General features: G+C 48.1%; 2 protein-coding genes and 2 long non-coding RNA genes across 11 annotated transcripts in view; 1 reads left to right on the forward strand and 3 right to left on the reverse strand.

Moving 5' to 3' along the window:
- The window catches only part of LOC123500609, a 2,798-nt gene extending 1,902 nt beyond the window's left edge, over positions 1–896 (reverse strand). The window contains exon 1 of the long non-coding RNA XR_006673403.1: positions 757–896. This is a non-coding gene — a long non-coding RNA (uncharacterized LOC123500609). The remainder of the gene's footprint in view (positions 1–756) is intronic.
- LOC123500465 (calsyntenin-1-like) overlaps positions 1–3,378 on the forward strand; it is a 55,517-nt gene extending 52,139 nt beyond the window's left edge. For both annotated transcript variants that reach the window (XM_045249186.1, XM_045249183.1), the window contains exon 15: positions 1–3,378. This exon is cut by the window's left edge. The gene's annotated coding sequence lies outside the window, so the exon portion shown is untranslated.
- A 2,511-nt stretch (positions 3,379–5,889) lies between these two features.
- Positions 5,890–7,034, reverse strand: LOC123500617. The gene is made up of 2 exons (XR_006673407.1): positions 6,967–7,034; positions 5,890–6,229 (listed from the first exon to the last, which is right to left on the reverse strand). It is a non-coding gene; the product is annotated as an uncharacterized LOC123500617 (long non-coding RNA).
- Positions 7,035–9,340: 2,306 nt separating this feature from the next.
- The window catches only part of LOC123500422 (platelet binding protein GspB-like), a 38,436-nt gene continuing 25,276 nt past the window's right edge, over positions 9,341–22,500 (reverse strand). For 3 of the 7 annotated variants that reach the window (XM_045249151.1, XM_045249156.1, XM_045249144.1), the window contains 4 exons: positions 21,651–22,500; positions 19,573–19,704; positions 18,715–19,305; positions 9,341–11,109 (listed from right to left, as the gene is read on the reverse strand). The exon at positions 21,651–22,500 is cut by the window's right edge and continues 719 nt beyond it. In XM_045249151.1, the coding sequence (XP_045105086.1) occupies positions 10,285–11,109; positions 18,715–19,305; positions 19,573–19,704; positions 21,651–22,500 (2,398 nt within the window). In that variant the 3' untranslated portion in view covers positions 9,341–10,284. Of the gene's footprint in view, positions 11,110–15,187; positions 15,355–16,169; positions 16,361–18,656; positions 19,306–19,572; positions 19,705–21,650 lie in introns of those variants that run through there. The other 4 variants (XM_045249160.1, XM_045249162.1, XM_045249169.1 and 1 more) reach the window with 4 other exon arrangements.

Here is a 22,500-nt window from a genome sequence, read left to right on the forward strand (position 1 = left end):
CCGTGCTGTGCCATGCCGTGCTGTGCTGTGTGGCTGTGGTGGTGTGGTGTGGTGTGGTGCGGTGCGGTGCGGTGCAGGGTGGTTGCATTGGTCGCTGGTCGCTGGCCACTGGTGTGTTCTCTCTAGTGTTTGTTACATTCACTAACATTTTTGAAGCTGTTTTTCATTTTGTGTTTCTGTCAAAATGTTGAAATATTGATGGTAAATTGTTGCTTGGTGAAGATTTGTGGTGCCGCCATTGTGTTGGTCAGTGAAGCAGTGAAATGTGTCCAGTGTATTCCCAGGTCACTCACTCACCAGTAAATTCCAATGAATCTCTTGATAACAAGCCAGTCACTGAGTCAATGTGTCCATCAACAGCGCTCATGCACCGCGCCACACACACACACACACATACACACGTGCACATGCAGGCACGCACGCACATGGCCACAGAGCCACGCGTGACAAGACCAGTAGGAGGATGGCGGCAGGCTGATGGCAGGGACGGCAGAGGTGCCGGCGGCACAGGTGGTGGTGGTGGTGGTGGCAGAGTCGCCGCTGCTGGTTATCAATTCCTAAAGTCAAGTGGTGGCATTTTGTAATCAGCTTTGGTGTCCTACAAAACACACACACACACACACACACACACACACACACACACACACACACACACACACACACACACACACACACACACTTGGCGCGGCTCACGGCGGCGGCGGCAACACCAATCCTACAGTCACAAAGTGGGTCGCTACATGCACACACGGGTACACACACACACACACACACACACACACACACACACACACACACACACAGGATTCCCTCGCCATGTAGGACAGGAGGAGCAGCAGTCGGAGTGTTTAGTGTGGGCCAGCCCCGCCACGGCGGCGGTGCAGGTCAGAGCGAGGGCCGTGTTAACATATCTCAACCTGCCTCTATGATTTGGTATCGTTACGTTGTAGCTTAAGAACAAATCTAGGAAAGGTGTATGTACTTATACTAGTGTACGTGTAGTCAGTCAGTCAGTCAGTCAGTCACGGTGAACTGTTTAGTCACAAGCTATGTAAAAAAAAATATACAATAATTTTGCTAATCTTAATCTTTCTAAGGTGCCACCCGTAGGCCGCGGCGGAGCGGTGGTGGCGTGGCGCGGCGCGGCGCTGCGCGGCAGTGGCGGCACGTCCCGGCTGGCGGCCGCGCTCCCAAGGTGTATTAATCATTCACGATATTTATGTAAAGCGCCGGCACGCAGCAGCAGCAGCAGCAGTGAGTGGCGCAGGCTACTCAGCAGCGCCCCACAGCCTTAGTACTGAGGGCAGGACGCGGCGCGGCGGTGTGGCCCTCAGGTACCAGCCATCCTCACCCGCCCGCCCCCGCCGCCCCGCCCCGCCCCGCCCCGCCAGGCCACTGCCACGCCGCCTCACTCAGAACTAACACATATCACGGCTTTTAGGTTACTCGCCTTTTGTTACTCGTTTGGTTAGGTTACTTTTACTGGTTGGCTGTACGTGTCCCTCGCCAGCCCCGCGCCCCGGGCAGCCCCGCGCAGCCCCACGCAGGCCGGGGCCAGGACGGGACGCAGTGGAGGCGAGGCTGGCCGCGGCGGGGCGTGGCGGCCCAGCACTGCGGCGCCCGCCACAGGCCAGCCCCTCCCCTCCCCTGAGCGGTAGACGCCATTGCTGACAGTGTCGTGTCTGTATAAAGGTGATGGTGGTGCGGCTGTACATTTTGGACTCGCTTCTTGTCCCGCGGTGTGACTCGAGCCAAACTGGTTGGTGTTGTGTTGGTGTGTGCAGGACACACCAGCGCCCGCTGCTGCATCCCGTCCCCCCTCCCTCCCACATCCCGCCCCATCACGGCCGCCTCCTCCAGGGAGCGGCGTCCCGCCATGCGGCACGCCACGCCTCACGCCTCGCCTCGCCCGGGCCTCACCACCCCGAGATGTAACCATTGCCACGCCGCCAGGGCCTGGAGGAGGGAGGCTCCCCACCCCCTTTTGTAAATTCACTCTGTACAATGCCTCCCTTCCCCCTCACCCTCCTGCTACCCCCTTCGTCCCCCCCCCCTTGGCACCATTGTAGTGTCTACACACCCGCCAGGATGTCACCGCCACGCTGATAGATGATAACAATCAAAAGAGTCATCCTGCGCCGCCTGGACCGCCCGCCGCCCGGGGACACGTGGCGCCGAGCGAGCGTCCCACACATCCCTCCCCTCGCCCCTCACCCTCACCCTCACCCCATCCCCCACCACTCACCACTCGCCCCAGGGCTCCGTCAGTGTCACGGCCGCGGCAGGCAGCTGACGGTGCCGCCCCGCCCCACCCCGTGCCGCCCCACCTGGCATGCCTCGCAGCGGGCGTGATGGGGCGGGGCGGGGCGGGATGAGGCCCGGCAGTAGCAGGGGGAGCAGCGCCCCCTTGACTGTAACATTCCGTTGTAGGTCACGTGTTTATATCAAGTGTTTGATGAATGATAGACTTAATAACGACCGGGATATATATATAAAGAAATAACTATATATACATACGTACACACACACACACACACACACACACACACACACACACACACACACACACACACACACACACACACACACACACACACACACACACACACACACACACACACACACACACACGACATGCCATATACATGTATCTATTTTTTGTTGTGTTGTGGTTAGCGAGGCGGCCGCTCGTCCCTTCCCGAGGGAGGGCGGTGGCGGCGCCTGGCGGCCCCGCCTCCTGCAGCAGACCTTGAGTTCTCATCTTGGCAGCTGTGTGCTTCTTGCTTCTGCTTTGTGGTCTGAGATCCGCTTTTAGTTTAGGGTACGACAGTTCTGTTAGACTTACCAAGACTGGGAATCATGATAGGTTTATTTTGATACCTCACAAAGCAAGATTTGCCAGGATTTTTGTAATGCAGCAGCAGCAGCAGCAGCAGCAGTTTGTGAAGGTCACCAGGTGGTGCGTGGCGCGGCGCGGGGCAGGGCGGGGCGGGGTACTCCAGGCCGTGGCAGTGCAGGACAGCCGGGGGCGCCCGCTTCCCCAGCAATACTTACCCGACATATCACGACGGACGGACAGCAGCAGCGGCCCCCCGGCGCCCGCACCCGGCCCCGCCCGGTCCCGCTCCGCCCTGCCCCGCGTCATGCAGCAGCTCTCACATGGCCCGGCGTCCCGCTCCTCTCCTCGCCCGCCCCAGACTTCTCCCCCAGGTCCAGTAGCGGCCGTCAGATACTCGTGGCTGGGTGGGGCGGGGTGGGGCGGGGGGCGCCGGGCCTCACACGCAGGGTTGGGATGGCGCTGGCCGCGGGGTGTAGGACGTCTGCACAAAATCCCTGGCTTATGTAATCCGTCATCAATAAATATTACCTACACCCAAACCGCTTGTTTTGTCACCTCCATCCCCCACACACCCACACTCCACTACCCTCTGCCTCTATCCCGTCCCTGACCATCTATCTACCCGTCGGCCTGGCCTCTTCCTTGTGTCCTCCTGTCTGTTTATCCACCTGTCAATACATGTATGTGTCCTTTCCTGCCATTACCTCCACTCGCCATCCCTCATCCCTCATGTGCCGTCCTCCCTCCTCACGCCTTGAGGACAGCCGGCTGGCTGGGATTCGCGGCACTGCCAGACCGGAGGAAGACACGTGCCGCAGGTAGTGAAGCATTTCTGGACTTGGACGACAGAGAGAGGCAAAACAGAGCAAGGATACTTTTAAGAGAGAGCGAGAAAAGTGAACTACAAGTCTAAAGATCCAATAAACGAGCCAATTGAAGCACTTTAAGGACACTGAAGCACATACACTCACACCTTCACCACGCCACAATGTCACACCCACACCACCCCTGCACCATCATGAGGGTCTGCGTGACCATGTAATCCTGCAAGAGTCGTGTCACCATCGCGGCGTGTCGGCTAAGCGAAGGAAGAACCGCACGAAGCTTTGGATCATCGAGCGAGCATCGTGAACTTTTCTTCCGCCAGCGCAGTCAGTGAACCCCAGTGTCAGTCACATCAGCTGCGAGAGTGGTCATATCGCCGAGTCTCGCCTTCTATCACCGGTATTTACTTTGATATTGCCTTGTATTGATGGTGTGTTTGTATATTAGTGTGTTTGCAAGGTTTGTGTTTGGTTGGGAAGTATATCATTGGTTGTATTTGTGTGTTATCGTGTTAAGATGATCAGGCCGTGATGGGTGGGTGGCTGTGTGTGTGTGTGTGTACTGGCAGTGGTGGTGGAAGTGGGAGTGATGATGGAGCGGTGGTGTGGCAGGGAATGGACGTATGATATCCTTTATATCTGTATGGTGAATCGGTGGTATTTGTTGATGAAATAAGGGTCAGGGGAGATGGGCGTGGGTGTGATAGGTGGGTGGAGGCATGATGGGCGTCAGGAAAGGGTGGGCGGGGTGCAATCACTTCCGGAGAGGGATCAATGGTGTGAGTGTGGAGGGTGGATGGGTGGAGTGTACCTGGCATACACACACACAAACAGCGGTTCCCTTTGTGTTACATATGCTAAATATCCAATGATTGATGCTGTAATTGCTAGGAAACGTTAATATATCCGCCACAACAGGACGAGCCGTGACCAGGAACAAGAGAAAGAGGAAGAGGAGAAGCAGAGCGAACCGAAGCCTAGCGGAGCGGAGTCAAGAGGAGGGCGAGGGAGAGCACCAGAGCGGGGCGTGTATAGTCTGTCAACATCGCAGGGAGAGAGCGCGGCGGTCCGATGCAGCTAACCTTTGTGCAAACTGACTCCTTCACACTCCCAGGACTCCACCGAATGTTGCTTCACGTTTATAATGGACAGAAGTATTTAACATTAGCTATGTATAAATAAGACAGTGACTTGCATCCAAATTACTATAAAAACGCTGACTTCCTCCCCGCCATCACAGGAGCAAGCCCCGTGGAGGGAAGGAATAGAGGAAAGAGGACGGGAATTATGACAGTGCACTACAGGTCAGGAAAATTGAAGTGTGTAAGATAGTTTAAGATATTTGAACACCATTAGTAGGTGTACGTTTGATTATTAAGCTTTCAACAATAATGTCAGTTATAAGTTACCGATTTACTTATTCTTTACTCATTAATTGGTGGTTACAGTTCCGGTACCCGCGTGATTTCAATGCGGGACCAAGTTTAGTGGAACCAGACCAACTTGTATTGTCTGAGCGTCGGCTGCACCTTGGCCCGCACTGATACCATGCTTGCACTCCACACGCTCATATCTCTCTCTCTGACTGGATGACTATTACTGGATGGTTTTCGATTTACAGATGGAAGAACGACGCAGCCAACCTCCCCCGACTCTGGGCAAGGCGTCTACATAGGCCGTGCAAGCTGCATGCCACTGTCCTTGACACATGAATCACCCCAGCCACGCCCTGCTGTCCATGGGCAGGCCAGGTCACTCCGGGGTCAAGGTGAATGCAGCCTACAGTACTGCAAAGTTAGTCTAGTTTGACTATCCTTTAATGATAGTTATGTGGTGTGTTGTGTTGTTTGCTAAGGTTTTCGTGCGGTAATAGAAAGCTGTTTGTTGTTCCAGAGTTGTGGAGGAAGGCGATGTGTTGCGGGGAGCAGTGTTGCCGCCTGTTGGGTGTGTGACAGGTGATGGAAGAGAAGGAAGGGGACGCGGACCACAAATTCTTCCCCCATAGCCACCGCCGTCACGCACCCTGCAGCGCAACGCCTCCCTCCACACATCTAATATGCTTCTGTCAGTCAAGCACGCGCACACATTATTGCCGGGGTGGAAATACCGAGGTGCTTGTTTTGACAGGGATGGAAGGAAACAGGAAACGCATACCCGAGAAGAGGAAGTCAAGAGAAGAAAAGAAAGCAAGAGAAGACATAGGTGATATATATATATAACAACGCATTACAACCTTTCTTTTTATTACTGGACGCCTGTATTCCTAGGTTCTTTATTACAATCCTTTCTTTTTATTATTGGACGCCTGCCTTCCTAGGTTCATCTCTAGTGCTCGAGTCTTCCTTTGCGTCCTAGTCTCCCGTAGTCCTCCGGTAGCGGGGTTATATATAACGCAGGCCTGTCTTGTAGAGTCCGTATTTGTTTCCCCTCCAGTGATGGTTACGGAGACTCCGGCGGCGGCAGTTCTTCACCTCCACCGCTACCGCTACTCCGATGGCGGCGGCAGTTCTTCACCTCCACCCCTACCGCTTCCCTCCGGTGCATCGCTTGTCTTGTCGCCCTGCTCCTGTGTGGAAGATAGAAGTCTCGTTTACTTAAATGTATTTATGTAAAGCAAAAATGAATTTCAATAAAAATGTTTACAAATCTAGGCGGTATCTGAGATTCCTCAATAATGTGCAACTTTGGCTTATTAATTTGAAACCAAACATTCTAAGAAAACTTTCACGAAGTATGAAAACAAGAACTTATCTTAAGATGGAGAGAACTGATCGAACAGCCAGCCTGTGGGTTGACACGGCTGGGGGAGGGGGGCGTGGGTGGCTGTGCCCTCTAAAGGTGATAGATAATCCTGGTGGACGCCTAACACTGACACACCCACGCCCACCACCACCATTTATAATAATCACAACAATGAAAATGAAAACCTATACTCCGCTCCACCCTCAAACCCCACCGCCCCCCCCCCCTACCACTTAGCATATCCGTTTCATTATGAGTGTTGAGGCAGAGCACTGGCTTCGAGGCACGGCAGGCACCGCTGATACCAGGCCAGAGAAGGAAGATGAAAGAAGGGAAGGGAGAGGAGGGGAGGGGGTCTAGTCTAGCAGATAGTGACATTCTAGAAGCTCTTAATTCCTGCACAGCTGAACACTCACAACTACCAAAACGACCTTCACTGATTCGCTCGTTAACACACTGACTTCCTTCCAACACTCTCATTACTTCTTGAAAAAATGTTAAGTCATCTTATTTCATTACACTAAACCACGCTAACACAAATATAATTCACTCAACACCTACCTTAAACCGGTACTACTGCCAAGAACGAGACACAATCACCCACTTCCTCCAGTATCCTGCAGCCAACTGAGCTCCTGCCTCCTGCGGTCGTCCACGTGGAGACAAGTGGCTGAGAGAATCAAGCGAGAGTCTAAAGAAAGAAGTGTCAAGTATTTTTCGCCTCTTTCTTGTTTCTTCTATGACTTTTGTGCATTGTTGAGAGATGATTGGTTAGTTGAGTGTTTGCTGTGTGTGTGTTAAGGAATGATGGCGCCTCTTTGCTGTTTTGTTGATCTGAGATGTTACCTGGTCAAATAAGCTGCTTTGTTTATTCTTATTTATTGTTCTTAGTAGTGGTGTGACTTGTATACAGGTTTTATTTATTTCCTTCTTTTTTTTTCTTCTTTTTCTTTTCGTGTATAGAAAAGGAAGTTTTAGAAATGAACAGCCAACATCCACGTCAGTTCCGTGCGAGTGAAACCTTCCCGTGACGCTCCACTGACGTCCGTTCACTGCTTCGAATGAGTGACTTCCAAGATGACACAGTTTTCAGGCATTGAATTGACAATGGTTGGTGTAATTACTGATGAGGAGGAAGAGTCTGATGGATGCATTGTTAGACGCATAACCTCAAGAACAGAGACATACGTGAGGAGTGGAATGAAAGGGATAAGTGAGAGTTTGCTTCATGAGACCATTAATATATTCTTTTTCCTTCTCCTTCAACTGAGTTTCATCTGTTTTTGAGTGGTACAGTGGAAGGATGCGTGCTTTGGGGTCCGAGGGTCTCCAAGCGCATGGGTTCGAATCCTGTCCACGGTCCGAGTGTAGGTTGGGCTTCCTCACTCGGGGCAAGGGTTTCCTAGCGGGTGGGCTTTGAGATAGGAGGTGCCAGAAATTCCCGTGATAAGCCCACATGTTATAGATAAAATAAATAAAAGTAAATAAATAAATAAAGGTCCACGAATCAAAGTAGCCATTATCGTACAACAGTTTTAATGATTATCGCACATCATCACCCTCATCATGTATGTACACCTCCTCTTAACACTAGTAATTACAACGATATATCAACAAATTTTTTTATTATTTTTCGTATTTCTCATGTGTGTGTGTGTGTGTGTGTGTGTGTGTGTGTGTGTGTGTGTGTGTGTGTGTGTGTGTGTGTGTACTTTGGCTCACACGAGATTCTCTCTTTCTCTCTCTCTGTACCAAGCAAACTTAATATTGTAAAATGTCATTAATTTACAAATATATATATCACATGTTGCGAAAGTGTCTATGTGTGTGTGTGTGTGTGTGTGTGTGTGTGTGTGTGTGTGTGTGTGTGTGTGTGTAGGAACAAGCAGTAACATAACCGTACAAAATACACACACATACACACACGTAATAAAATAATAATAATATAGCAATAATAGCAGTAGTAGTAGCATAAGTAGGAATAATGATGATGATAATGATGATAATAATAATAATAATAATAATAATAATAATAATAATAATAATAATAATAATAATAATAATAATAAACAGAAATAAACAATAATAATAATTTACCACATTTTTCACTATATAAACCCCGAAAAAAAAAAAATAGCAACAATAATAATAACAATAATGTCCCCCACACTCTCACTATAGGAATAATTGAGTTTACCATATAACCTATTCACCTAGTACATTTTCTGTTACTCTTTGGCTCCGTAAGTATCATTGGCAAAGAAATAAGATCATGAACATCACAAGCAAAAGTGTCACGCCCGCGAAACCTTGAGCTGTCATGGCGGGCTTTTTGAAATGATACACTTTCACATTTTCACCCTAAACCCACTTCAGCTGCCCAATTAGCCCCTTATTTTAATCCGTGGGCATGGTATGGGTGTATTTATTGATATGCACAGTTCTAAGCCCCTCTCATTCACCCCTAGCCCCGTTTGAAGACCGCGGATTGATGTACGATACTTCCCATGCGCGTACGATAGTTCTGGGTACGATGTTTATAGTTCTTGTGTTTGATAGGATATAAAATGGTGTGTGTGTGTGTTTATGATTTGTGTGTGCTATATTATATTTTTTTTCGTATATATTTTTTTATTTATTTAGCTTATCTTCTCAGTTTTTTTTATTTCCTTTCCTGTACCTCTCTCTCTCTCTCTCTCTCTCTCTCTCTCTCTCTCTCAATTAATAATACAAAGAAAACACAAAAGTTCCAAAAAACCCAAAATATACACACATTTTTCTCCCTTATACAAACGTTCCCCCTTCAACACACACACACACACACACACACACACACACACACACACACACACACACACACACACACACACACACACACACACACACACACGCAAAAAAAAAACTTACACATATGCACGTATACCTCATGTGTGTGTATGTACGTTTGATTGCCTTGTGTATATATTCTTGCCTACATACACGGGCAGGCAGAGGCATACACTGGGCATACAGGGGGGGGGCAGGGATAGGACAGGGCATGGGGACAGGGGAGGAGGGCAGGGGAAGACTAGCTATTATGTTTACGAGTCTCCAAAAATGTTACTAAGTTTACAAAAATGTTGAGTTATTTTAGTTTGGTTATAAATTTGTCCTAACTCGTTCTTAGAAAAATGTTTACTCAGTGGAGGAGGAGGAGGAGGAGGAGGAGGAGGAGGAGGAGGAGGAGGAGGAGGAGGAGGAGGAGGGACAGAGAAGATGAAGATGAAAAGGAAGAAGAAAGAAGAGTGGATAAGATGAAGGAGAGGAGAGGAGAGGAGAGGAGAGGAGAGGAAGAGGAAGAGAAGAGAGAAGAGAAAAGCAAAGGAAAGGAGAGGAAGGAGATAAGAGAAGAGAAGAGAGAAGAGGAGAGATGAGAGAAAAAGAAAAGAAAAGAAAAAGAAGAAAAGAGAAGAGGAAGAAAAATATTACAAAAGGAGATGAAGTTAGGCTGAACTGTGATGGATGAGGTTTGGGGGGGTTGGAATGTCATGTTAGGCTAAGTAGTAGTAGTAGTAGTAGTAGTGGTGAGGTGGTGGTGGTGGTGTTTGGATACATTACAGGGGTTTTCTTGAAGTTGTAGTTAGAATATTAGTGTTTGTGGGGTTCCTGGAGGTGTGTTGGGGGTTGGTACAGTGTTCAGGGTTCAAATATTAAGGTTTTCTGAAGTATTTTGAGGTTTGTGAGAGGTTTGGCTTAAAATATTGTGTTTTTCGCGAGTGAGACGGAAGAAGACTCAACAATCAGGTTCTTTAAGAGGTTTCCAGTGACAATATCAACTCTGGAGGGGTTTCTACGTATATTCCAGACTGTTCCGGGGCGGGGCGGGGCAGAGCGGGATCATCACTGTGCCCCGGATGCGATTCTAGTCAGTATTTGATGTACACGAGAATTTAAGTCTTGATCTTGGCGAGGAGACAGACCACCACCACCACCACCTCTTGCTCTCGGCCTTACACGCAGCCCCTCCACCCTGCCCCGTGCATGCCCCAGCTGGCCCACGTGCCCCGTCTCTGGCTCCCCCGTGGCCTCTAAGGAGTCTGGGGGCCACGGGCGGGGGGAGTGTGCCTGGGGGAGCCTTTGGGAGAGCCACTGGGGGTGTGTGGCTGGGGTGAGTGGGGAGCATGGCCATATTTGGGCACTGGGGTGGGTGCTGGGGTTTACAGGGGTCCATTCAAATGCCACTTCCACCTGCATTAGTCTGTCTGTGGTGGGGCTGGGCGGAACGGGGCTGGGGGGTGCGTGTCCAGCCAGCGGGGGTCCTTCTGAGTTGATGCTGTCGTAGAAACTGCTGCAGGAGGCCGGGGGTGACGGGGACGGGGTGGCGGGGCGCAGGTGGGACAGTCTCAGCTCATGGGGGGATGACGCGCCCCGAACACCACTCCTCATACTCCGCCCCGCCCCGACCCCCGACCCCAGCCCCAGTCCTGGCCCCGCCCCCGCCCTGCTAGCCTCCCTGGGGTGCAGCACTCCCGCAGCACCCCCCAGCCGGCGGCCAGAGACACCCTTGGCCCCACGATGTCCTGGGGCGGGGCGGGCGGCCTGTGCTGGGGGCGGAGCAGGGGAGGGCGTGCGCAGGTCAGCGAGGGTGAGGGGGGAGCGTGGGGCCTGTCTCATGGACCGGGGCTGGCCGACACTACCTTGGTCAGGGCAGAGTGACGGGGCAACCTGCAACATTAGGCAAGGTTAGGCTAAGGTCAGGTGTAGTTAGGTTAGAGTAAGGTCAGGTGTGGTTAAGTTGGGGTAGGAACAGGTGTAGTTAGTTTAAGGTAAGGTCAGGTGTAGCTAGGTTAGGTTAAAGTCACATCAGGTGTAGCTGGGATAAATTAGGGTGTGGTTAGATTAGGTTAAAATTGGATTAGGTTAGGTTAGGCTAGGCTGGGGAGAGGTTAGGTTACGTTAGGATTTTCATGAAATTGGATTAAGAGAGCATAAGGTTGGGTTAGGTTAGGTTGTGGTATGGATTAGGCTGGGTCGTAAGGTCAGGTCAGGTCAGGTCAGGTCAGGTCAGGGTAGGGTAGGGTAGGTTATGCTGGGTTAGGATTAGGTCAGAATAGATTAAGTTAGGTTAGATTAGGATAAGGTTAGGAAAGGGTTGGGTTGAGTTTAAGCTGGATAAATTAAAATAAAACTAGCTTTGGTTGGGTTAGGTTAGGTTAGGTTAGATTAGACAGGTCAAGGTTACTCTGTTGATATAAATTTTAAGGATGTTTTCAGTTTGCTCATGTCTGGGGATGTTTTAAGTGTTTGTATATGTTTATGGATGTTTGCTAATGTATTTAAAATGGAGTACCTTTTCTATTTCAAAAGTGTTTGGCGATGTTTTGAGAGTGTGTGGTGGTGTTTGGAAGCGTCTGGGGATGTTTGGAAGCGTCTGGGGTTGTTTGGAAGCGTCTGGGGATGTTTGGCAGTGTTTAGGAAGTTTGGAAGTGTTTAGAGATGTTTGGAAGCGTCTGGGGATGTTTGGCAGTGTTTAGGGAAGTTTGGAAGTGTTTAGGGATGTTTGGAAGTGTTTGGGGAAGTTTGGAAGTGTTTAGGGATGCTTGGAAGCGTCTGGGGATGTTTGGCAGTGTTTAGGGAAGTTTGGAAGTGTTTAGGATGTTTGGAAGCCTCTGGTGTTGTTTGGGGATGTCTGAGAAGTGTTTGAGATTGTTTGCAAGTGTTTGGACATGTTTGGACGTATTTGCGTATGCTGGAGATGTTTTAAGATGTTTGGAAGTGTCGAGGGATATTTGGCGGCATTTAGGGATATTTGGGAAGGTTTAGGGATGTTTGAAGGATAATTTGAATATTTTGAGGACACACAGCATTTTAACACACAGCATATAGGCAGAACAAAGCAATGGCAGTAAATATTAGATAAGTGTCCGCTGCCATTGATACGAAGGCTCTGCTAAAAATAAAAAGCATTAGTGGTGAGAAATAAATAAAGAAAATGGAGGTGAGAGTTACAAAATGGATGAAACTGATGAGGATGAAATGAGGTCAAGAAAATGGAAGGTAGTAATGGTTTTGGATTTAGATAAAGGATAAAATAAATAATGAAATGGGTAAGGTAGTGGTGGTGGTGGTAGTAGTAGTAGTAGTAGTAGAAGCGTAATATTTCTTTTGAAGTAGATAAGTAAAAATAAAGTAAGCTGAAACATTAGAAATAAGTAAATATATAAAAAAAAAGTATCATAAAACAAAAATAAGTAAAGAAAAACAAGAAAATAAATAATAATAATAATAATAATAATAATAATAATAATAAATAAATAATAATAATAATAATAACAATAATGAAAAGTTAGAATGTTAATAAGTATCACAAAAAGTTACTTAAATATTATCAGTAGCCATTCATGCACTACTATTACCACTACTACTATTACTACCATGCTGCACACACACACACACATACACACACACACACATACACACACACAACATGCAGATAAAAACATGCTCTATAAATAAATGATAACACTAATAATAACACTAACAAATGCAAAACAAGTGATAGATTTCCCATTTCCTCAGCAACATTCCAGGAAACACACAGAGAGGCAGTATGTGGTGTTGGTCTGCTTCCCTCCTGCCCACCTCAAAACACACCACAACACCACAACACCAAGCCAGCCCCTGTGTGTGTGTGTGTGTGTGTCATATTCTGTAACACCATTCTCTCTCTAGCATTTTCCAAGACTGTTTCTCCTTAGTACTATAGAAATCTCCTTAATCTGTCAGTTCAACCATTAAAACACCCTTCAAAACCATTACAACTATTTTCCAAGGCCAAAGAGATGACTAGCTGGGTTCTTAAGACTGTAGAAATCTCCTTAACCTCTTCTGCCCTTGGACACATTTCTACCACTAGTTTTGGGTGTGATTATACGATTTTATTGACATTAGGAAAGGTCTATGGGGGTGAGAGGGTTAATGGCCAGTCTTCACTATTTCTACCCTCACATGAGTTTCTGAAGCATTATAGAATCACCAAATAGTGAATAGAATGAATATGAAGGGGTTAATCTGTCACTAGAACCTTTAAAACACTCTTCAAAACCCATGTAATTTGAACTAAACCCTTTTAAAACTAATGTATTTGTGGCAGTGATTGACAATATTGTGCAATACTGTATCTATGTATAAATTTATGTATACATGCACTTATACACACAAGACCTTGCATAACAAATAAACAAATGAGTGTGCAGGAGTGGAAGAGGCAGGCAAGGGTGTGGTGGTGCAGGGCATGCTAGGACAGGGTGTGGCAGGGCAGGGTGGGCAGGGGTTGGGGAGACCATGCAGAACCCCACAGCCATGACAGCACAGACCAGGCCAGGAAAAAAAAGCTTGTGTTCTGAAATGCTTTGCTCTCACATCAACTATTTTCAGAGGCCACAGTGTTGGTTAGGTTAGATTCCCCATGTCAGTCTGGTTTTAGTGGTGTGTCTTGCTCTCTTGCCTAGCCCCAGTGTCCTCAATGCCCCAGCAGCTTCCACTATACCTTGTTAGTCTATCGCTGTCTGTCTAGCCTTGAAAACCCAAAATAACTTCCATAAACTACCATTAATCTTGCCAACCTATCACTAGCACCATAAAAGCACTCTTGAAAACCCCAATGACTTCCACTACACCCTTACAAACTATAACTAACCTTGCCAAACTATAACCAACACCCTTAAAAGCCCCAAATGACTTCCACTACACCCTTACAAACTACCATTAACCTTGCCAAACTGTCACTTACACCCTTAAGCCCCAATAGCTTCCACTGCACCCTTACAAACTATCCCTGGAACCATGAAAACACCCTTGAAAACCCCAACTTCCATTAGAACCTTACAAACTACCATTAATCTTGCCAAACTACCACTGCAACCATGAAAACATCTTTGAAAACCCTCTTCAACACTCCATTAAACCCTATCAAGTAACTAGAACCACAAAAACACCCAAAAAGAACCATACAAACTTCCATTCAACTAAAATCTCACTAGAACCTTAAGAACACCCTTGAAAACTTCCCCTACACCCTAAAAACCCCAGTAACTTCTCCTACACCCTAAAAACACCCTTAAAAACCCCAACATTCTCCTTACACCCTAAAAACACCCTTAAAAATCCCAACAACTTCCCCTACACCCTTAAAACCATAGTAACTTCCTCTACACCCTAAAAACACCCTTAAAAACCCCAGTAACTTCTCTTACACCCTAAAAACACCCTTAAAAAACCCAATATCCTCCCTTATACCCTAAAAACACCCTTAAAAATCCCAACAAATTCCCCTACACCCTTAAAACCATAGTAACTTTCTCTACACCCTAAAAACATCCTTAAAAATCCCAACATCCTCCCTTACACCCTAAAAACACCCTTAAGATCCCCAAAAGCTTCCCTCACCCTTTAAAAACCCCAATAACTTTCTACTACACCCTTGAAAACCCTAACAACTTTCCCTGCACCCTAAAAACCTCAGTAACTTGCCCTACACCCTAAAAACACCCTTAAGAACCCAAACATCCTCCCTTACACCCTAAAAACACCCTTAAAAACTCAAATAACTTCCTTTACACCCTTAAAATACCCTAAAAACTTCTCTAAAACCATAAAAACACCCTTAATAATTCCTAAACTGCACACCAACACTCTTTAAAAACCAGAGAGAGAGAGAGAGAGAGAGAGAGAGAGAGAGAGAGAGAGAGAGAGAGAGAGAGAGAGAGCGCATTCCAGACCACTTAACCTCAAGACAACCAACCTGAAGAAGGATGCTGGTCGATTAGTTCTTCTCTCTGCCACTGTGGAGGGTGACGAGGAGGAGGAGATGGAGGAGGCAGAGGTGGAGGAGAGGATGGAGGTGGAGGAGGAGGTGGAGGAAGAGGAGGAGGAGGAGGAAGAGGAGGAAGCACTATCTACTGCAGAACCCTGTGAGGAGAAGATTTGCCTAAGATATTTGAGGTTGGCATGTCACCATCACCATCACCACCACCATCACCACCACCATCACCATCATCATCATCATCATCATCAGTTCCTTCTCTGTCACCATTAAGGGTTAACTCACCACCATCATCACCAAAGAAGGAGGAGGAGGAGGAGGAGGAGGAATAAGATGGTGAATGAGGAGGAAGAAGAAGAAAAAGAAGAAGAAGAAGAAGAAGACGAAGAGGAAGAACAAGAACAAGAAGAGGAGGAGGAGGAGGAGGAGGAGGAGGAGGAGGACAGGAAGATGGAAAAGAGAAAGGAACAGGAAGAGGAAGAAGAAAAATGAATAAGGAAGAGGATGAGGAAGAGGAGGAAGAGGAGGAAGAAGATTCAGATTTCAGGGTGAGAGAAGAAAAGAAGAAGAAGAAGAAGAAGAAGAAGAAGAAGAAGAAGAAGAAGAGGGAGAGAAAGAGAAAGAGAAAGAAGGAGAAACAAGAACAAAAACAGGAAAATAAATAAATGAATAAAATAATAAACAAGATGATAATAATAAAGAAAGGATGAAATAAATGAAGGAAAAAGAGAAAACAAAAACAAAAGGAGAGAAACAAACAAATGATGATAAAAATGTAAATAAAGAAAGAAAAAGAAAAAATATAAATAGATTGTAGTAGTAGTAGTAGTAGTAGTAGTAGTAGTAGCAATGATAGTAGTAGTAGTAGTAGTAATAGTAATAATGACAATAGTAGCAGTAGCAGTAGTGGCAGTAATGATCATAGTAGTAGTAGTAGTAGTAGTAGTAGTAGTAGTAGTAGTAGTAGTAGTAGTAGTAGTAGTAGTAGTAGTAGTAGTAGTAGTAGTTCCATCACCAACCCACAAACAGACACATTAGTAAACCAGAATAATATTAATAAGAATCTTCACACTAACACTCCTACTACTGCTACTACTGCTGCTGCTGCTGCTGCTGCTACTGCTGCTGGTGCCTCCTCCTGCGTGATGTGGGCTGATAGAGAAGTGTATTAGTAACCACTGCTACACACACACACACACACACACACACAGGACACACAGGTAGGAAGAGAAATGAGAACAATAATTAAGGACAGACCATCAGAATGGGGATTGGTGGAGAGTGGAGTTCCACAGGGATCAGTGTTGGCACCAGTAATGTTCGCAGTCTACATAAATGACATGGTGGATGGGGTGTCCAGTTATGTGAGCCTATTTGCAGACGATGCAAAATTGTTACGAAAAGTGAGATGTGACAAAGATTGCGAACTACTCCAGGAAGACTTGGACAGAATATGGAAATGGAGCTGTACATGGCAAATGGAGTTCAACACGACAAAATGCAAGAAAATAGAGTTTGGCAAGAGTGAAAGAAGAATCAGGAGTATGTACAAGATAGGAAATGAAGACATAAAACCAGTCATGAAGAAAAAGACCTTGGGGTGACAATTACCAATGACCTATCGCCAGAGAGACATATAAACAAAATAATTGGAGAAGTATTGAACTTATTGAGGAACATAAGAGTGGCGTCAGATATCTAGATGAAGAAATGATGAAGAAAATAATTACTGCAATGATAAGACCGAGGCTTGAATATGCAACAATACAGTGGGCTCCGAACTTAAAGAAACACATAAGGAAACTAGAGAAAGTACAGAGGGCTGCAACGAAAATGGTGCCTGACTTAAGAGATTTGACTTATGAAGACAGACTGAAAAGAATGCAACTTCCAACCCTGGAAAACAGAAGAGAAAGGGGAGACCTGATAGCAATATACAGAGTGATGATTGGCATGGAAAAATGGATAGGGAAGATCTGTGTATGTGGAATGGAAGAATGTCGAGAGGGCATGGGAAAAACTAAAATGGCCACTTATAGGAGAGATGTGAAAAATATAGCTTCCTCATAGAAGGGTGGAAGCATGGAATAGTTTAGACGTGGAAGTGGTCAACGCAAGGAATATTCATGATTTTAAGAAAAAGCTGGACATTAATAGATATGGAGACGGGACAACACGAGCATAGCTCTTTTCCCGTATGTTACAATTAGGTAAATACAATTAGGTAAATACACACACACACACACACACACACACATTATTATCAGTATTGGTTGTTGTTGTTGTTGTTTATTTCCATTTCTTGTTTTTTCTTCTTCTTCTTCTCTCTCTCTCGCTCTATCTCTCTCTCACTCTCTCTGAAAAAGAAAGAGAAAAATATGAATGGACACAAAATTTCCCAAGAGCTGCTTTCCTTTCAGCAGAGAGAGAGAGAGAGAGAGAGAGAGAGAGAGAGAGAGAGAGAGAGAGAGAGAGAGAGAGAGAGAGAGAGAGAGAGAGAGAGAGATTAATTCCACTTCTGTAAAATAATATATATAATGATTAGCTGGTTTACTGAGGAGGAGGAGGAGGAGGAGGAGGAGGAGGAGGAGGAGAAGACACACATTAAAGAAAAACACAATAAAACACAAAGAAAAGAACAAAAACAAAACAAACAAAAACAAGAAAAAACCTGAAATAAAAAAAATTAAATAAATGAGAGAGAGAGAGAGAGAGAGAGAGAGAGAAACATACATACATACAGACAGACAGACTAATACAAAGGGTGCCAAAACAGTGCCAATCTTCTCTACAGACCCAGTAAGTGCCACACCCCTGCCACTGCCCCCCATGCCACACCACACCACCCCCCCACCACACCACACCACACCACACCACAGGCTGGGCCACCTCTGACCACTGGTGCTGACAGAATTAGGGGAAAGACTGCTGGACCCTTGTGTGTGTGTGTGTGAGAGAGAGAGAGAGAGAGAGAGAGAGAGAGAGAGAGAGAGAGAGAGAGAGAGAGAGAGAGAATGTGAATGAATGTGTGTGTGTGTGTGTGTGTGTGTGTGTGTGTGTGTGTGTGTGTGTGTGTGTGTGTGTGTGTGTGTGTGTGTGTGTGTGTGTGTGTGTGTGTGTGTGTGTGTCCGCGCTCATTTATAACTAAAACACTCCATATATCTGAATGTGCATTACTACAACTATTACTAACTATAACTAAAACTAACCACCACCACCACCACCACCACCACAGGAAACATAAACAGCAGCAGCAGCAGTAGTAGTAGTAGCAGCAGCAGCAGCAGCAGTAGTAGTGGTGGTGGCAGAAACCCAGAAACAGTACCCCAGCACCAATACCCAGCCTTGCCATGCGTGTGTGGGCGTGTGGCGTGTGTGTGGGCGTGGGTGTGGGCGTGGGTGTGGGTGTGGGAGGGCATGGGTGACACAGGGATGGGTAGACACTTACTCTGTCACTCCAGCATTGTAAACCAGCGAGATAACAGTGATGCTCCTCGACTTCGTACCTTTGCCTGGCCAGCTGGCGCACCACCACCACCGCCAGCTGCCTTGCCACCTCTCTGCGCTGCCTTCAGAGAGTCCCGGCGGTGGAGAGTGGACCTGGTGACTGTGGTGCGGGTTAATGGTGATGCGCGGGTGTCCTGGGGTGTGGCGCGGGTGGTGCACATCCTGGGGGTGATGCTCGGGGCAGGGGACGATCGTGGGGTGCCTGTCGGGGTGCAGCGGCCAGACTGACTCAATGTGGCTCTCCCCCTGGCACCTCCACCACGTCCTAATGAATCCTTCCCTCCTGGTGACTCTGCTGTTTCTCTCAAGGGCGGGGCTGGACTGGGGGCATTACGGGGCTCTCGGCTGCGACGGGGCGGTTTCTCCACTGCTACAGCCGGCCGACGTGTCCCGGAATCGCCCCGTTCGCCCCGTCGCTCCTCATGCACCACCACGTCGTACTTCACATTGGGTCCAGCGTGCACGGTGTGTGTCGGGGCGTCCTCCTCCTCCCCGACGCTATTTCCTGTCATGGTGCTGGTGGTGAACATGACCGGGGCAGCACACACACCTATGTCCCGCTTCTCTGCTGCCTTGGGACGGGACTCCAGCTGTGGGGTGAGGCAGGGTGAGGCAAGGCAGGGTGACAGAGGGTGACAGGAGGGTGAATCTGTGTACATTTATATTGCTATCTTAATGGTATGGAAATGTTGTGAATATTTGTGTCTTATCAGCTACATATACACACACACACGCATACATACATACATACATACATATACACACACTGGCTGGTACAAAGAATAAGAATAAGAAAATAAGATGGAGAGAGACACACACACACACACACACACACACACACACACACACACACACACCTGCTGCTTGAGGCGAGAGTTCTCCTCCTTGAGAGTGGTGACAGCAGCAAGGGCGTGGCGGTGGTCAGACTCCCACTCTGAAGTCTTGGATGCCCACTCCTCGCTGGCCGACTCTATCTGCTTCTTCAGGACCTGCCGGGGATGAGGAGGTGTTAGAGTAAGTTGGGTTAGGTTAGGGTGGTGGTTAGATTAAGTTAGGTTAAGGTTAGGTTAGACAGGCTTATATATTTTTTTTTTCTTTGCATGTGGGGGGGGGAGGCATTTTGGTACAGTGTGGTTAGGTTAGGTTAGGTTTGGTTAGGTGAGGTTAGGTTAAGGTTAGGTTAGACAGGCTTATAATTTTTTTTTTTTTATTTTTGCACGGGGTGGAGGCATTTTGGTAGTGTGGTTAGGTTAGGTTAGGTGAGGTTGGGCTGAGCTGGGTGGGTTCAAATTGGGTTGGGTTAGGTTTGGGTTAAATTGAATTGCCTTTTCCTTTTTTTCATTCTTCTTTTTGTTGTGTTGGTTTGTTTTGTGAGTGAATTTAGTGTGGTTAGGTTAGGTTAGGTTAGGTTAATGGGCTGGTTTTCCCTTTCTTGTTCCTTTTTTTTGCTTTTTTTTTTTTTTTGTTTGTTTTGGCTTACTTTACGAGTGATTTGGGTGTGGCTTGGTTAGGTTAGGCTGAGGGGCTGGGTTAAGTGTGGTTAGGTTACGTTAGGTTGAGAGGCTGGGTTAAGTGTGGTTAGGTTACGTTAGGCTGAGAGGCTGGGTTAAGTGTGGTTAGGTTAGACTAGGTTAGAACAAGTTTAGGATAAGTTAACATTGGCTTCATAAAACTAGATTAGGTTAGGCTATTGTGTGTGGTAAAGTGGTGTTTTTGTGAGTGCTTGACTGCATATCAGGAAGTTGGGTGTGTTTGGAGTAGCAGTGTTTGGCTGAGTCACTGGCGCGCATTCCCAAACACCTCTGCGCTTCACCTTCACTATTTCAAAAGGCTTTATTTAAATGTACACGAGTTTTTTTAAGGTATTTTACGGTTCAAGAGAAAGAGTGGCAAGATATCTACATTACTAACTGGAGATACACTCTTGAAAACCCCGCTAATCATTTCTGTGGCCTTAATTTAAATTTACACGAGTTTTTATGGTGTTTTTAAGGTTCAAGACGCAGAGTGGCAAGATTTTTATATAATTAACTGGAAGAAACACTCTTGAAAACCCCGCTAGTCATTTCTGTGGCTTTTATTTACATTTACACGAGTTTCTAAGGAGTTTTACGGTTCTAGAGGCAGAGTGGCAAGATTTCTATATCATTAACTGGAGAAACACTCTTAGAAACCCTGCTAATCGTCCATATAGCCTTTATTTAAATTTACACGAGTCTTTATGGTGTTTTTTATGCTTCTAGAGGCAGAGTGGCAGGATTTATATATCATTAACTGGAGAAACACTCTTGAAAACCCCGCTAGTCATCTGTGGCCTTGGAAAAGAGTCGTGGTGAGAGCAGAGCGTTTCAGAATAAGGGCCACTGTTTGGTTGTATCTAACTTGTATGTTTGGTGTCTGGGTTGTTTCGGGGTGTGTTTGGCATCTTTTGTGTTTGATAGTGTGTTTGGGGTGTTTTGTGTTGAGTGCTTGTGGTTTGTGTGAAATAAGGCGTGAGTGTGTTAGTTTGCGTTTGGTAAAGTGTGCGGTGGTGTGCCGTGTTTGGGTGGGCGTGGGCTGTGTGGGCGAGGGCGTGACTGGTGGTGCGAGTGACAGGGACAAAGGTCTGAGTGGGAGAAAGTGAGAGGGAGTGTGTGAAGAGAGAGAGGAGATAGGGAGAGTGAGATAAGGAGAGATTAAGGAAGAGAAAGGAAGGAGAGGCAGTGTTTGTGTGAGGGAGAAGGGAGAGGAGCATGAAGGAGCGTGGGGGAAGGCTGGGGGCAAGGACCGTGAGGGGAGGGAGGAGGGAGGGAGAGGGGGAGAGGGAGGGAGAGGAGATCAGAGGGCGGAGGTGGAAGGTTATGGTGGTGGGGATGGGCGGGGGAAGGGGAAGACCCAACCCTGACTAGTAAATATGCTGCAATTGCTGTGTGTGTGTGTGTGTGTGTGTGTGTACCTCTGCCTCCATGACGGTGGTGAGGAGTTGTCGCTGCAGCTCCAGCACATCCTTCTCCCTGAGGATGGCGGATATCCTCTGCTTGTTGGGCGTGACGCGCACCCTGGCGCCCTTCAGCAGGCTCACCGGCATGCTGAACCCGCCGTCCGCCCGCCCCGCCCGCCGCTCACGCTCGATCACCACGCGGTCGCTGCCCCGCCTGCTCTCCTCCTCCTGCGTCGCTTCCCTCGGGGCCGCGGGAGTTGCTGGGGCTGCTGGTGTTGCAGGGGGCGCCGTGGAGGTCCGTGGGGTGCGCTCCTTGATGGGCACCTTCAGCACCCGCGGCAGCACCACGTCCCGCTCACGCTCAGCGTTCAGCCGCACGCTGGAGGCGCTGCGCACCCTGCCGCGTCCCGCGCCGCCCGCCCCGTCCTCACCGCCGTCAGAGCCCGCCACGCTGACGGTGACGGCGGGGGAGGGGCGGCGTGGCCTGGTGGTGGTAGTGGTGGTGGTGGTGGCGGCGGCATGGTCAGCCAGGATGGTTACGGTGTGCACACCGCCGTGTGTGCTGGCGCAACTGGAGGAGGCGGCGGCGGCGGGCGGCAGGGGCTCGGGGCGCGCGGCGTCCAGCCTGAGGGCACGCACCTGGTCCTCCAGGCGCCGCTTGTCCCCCGCCAGCGCCAGCAGCTGCCCGTGCAGGTCCACCAGCCGCTGGTGGGACGCCGCCGCCTCCGCTTCCGCCCATCCCACCCGCCCTATCAAGTACTGGCGGTCTTGCCGCAGCCGATCCACCGCCGCCCACGCCTCCGCCTCCAGAGCCACGCCCACGGGAGGCGGCGGGGGCGGCGGCGGCAGCAGGTCCGCGGCGGTG

This window comes from Portunus trituberculatus, chromosome 8, assembly GCF_017591435.1.
Source record: "Portunus trituberculatus isolate SZX2019 chromosome 8, ASM1759143v1, whole genome shotgun sequence".
Classification (NCBI taxonomy): Eukaryota; Metazoa; Arthropoda; class Malacostraca; order Decapoda; family Portunidae; genus Portunus; species Portunus trituberculatus.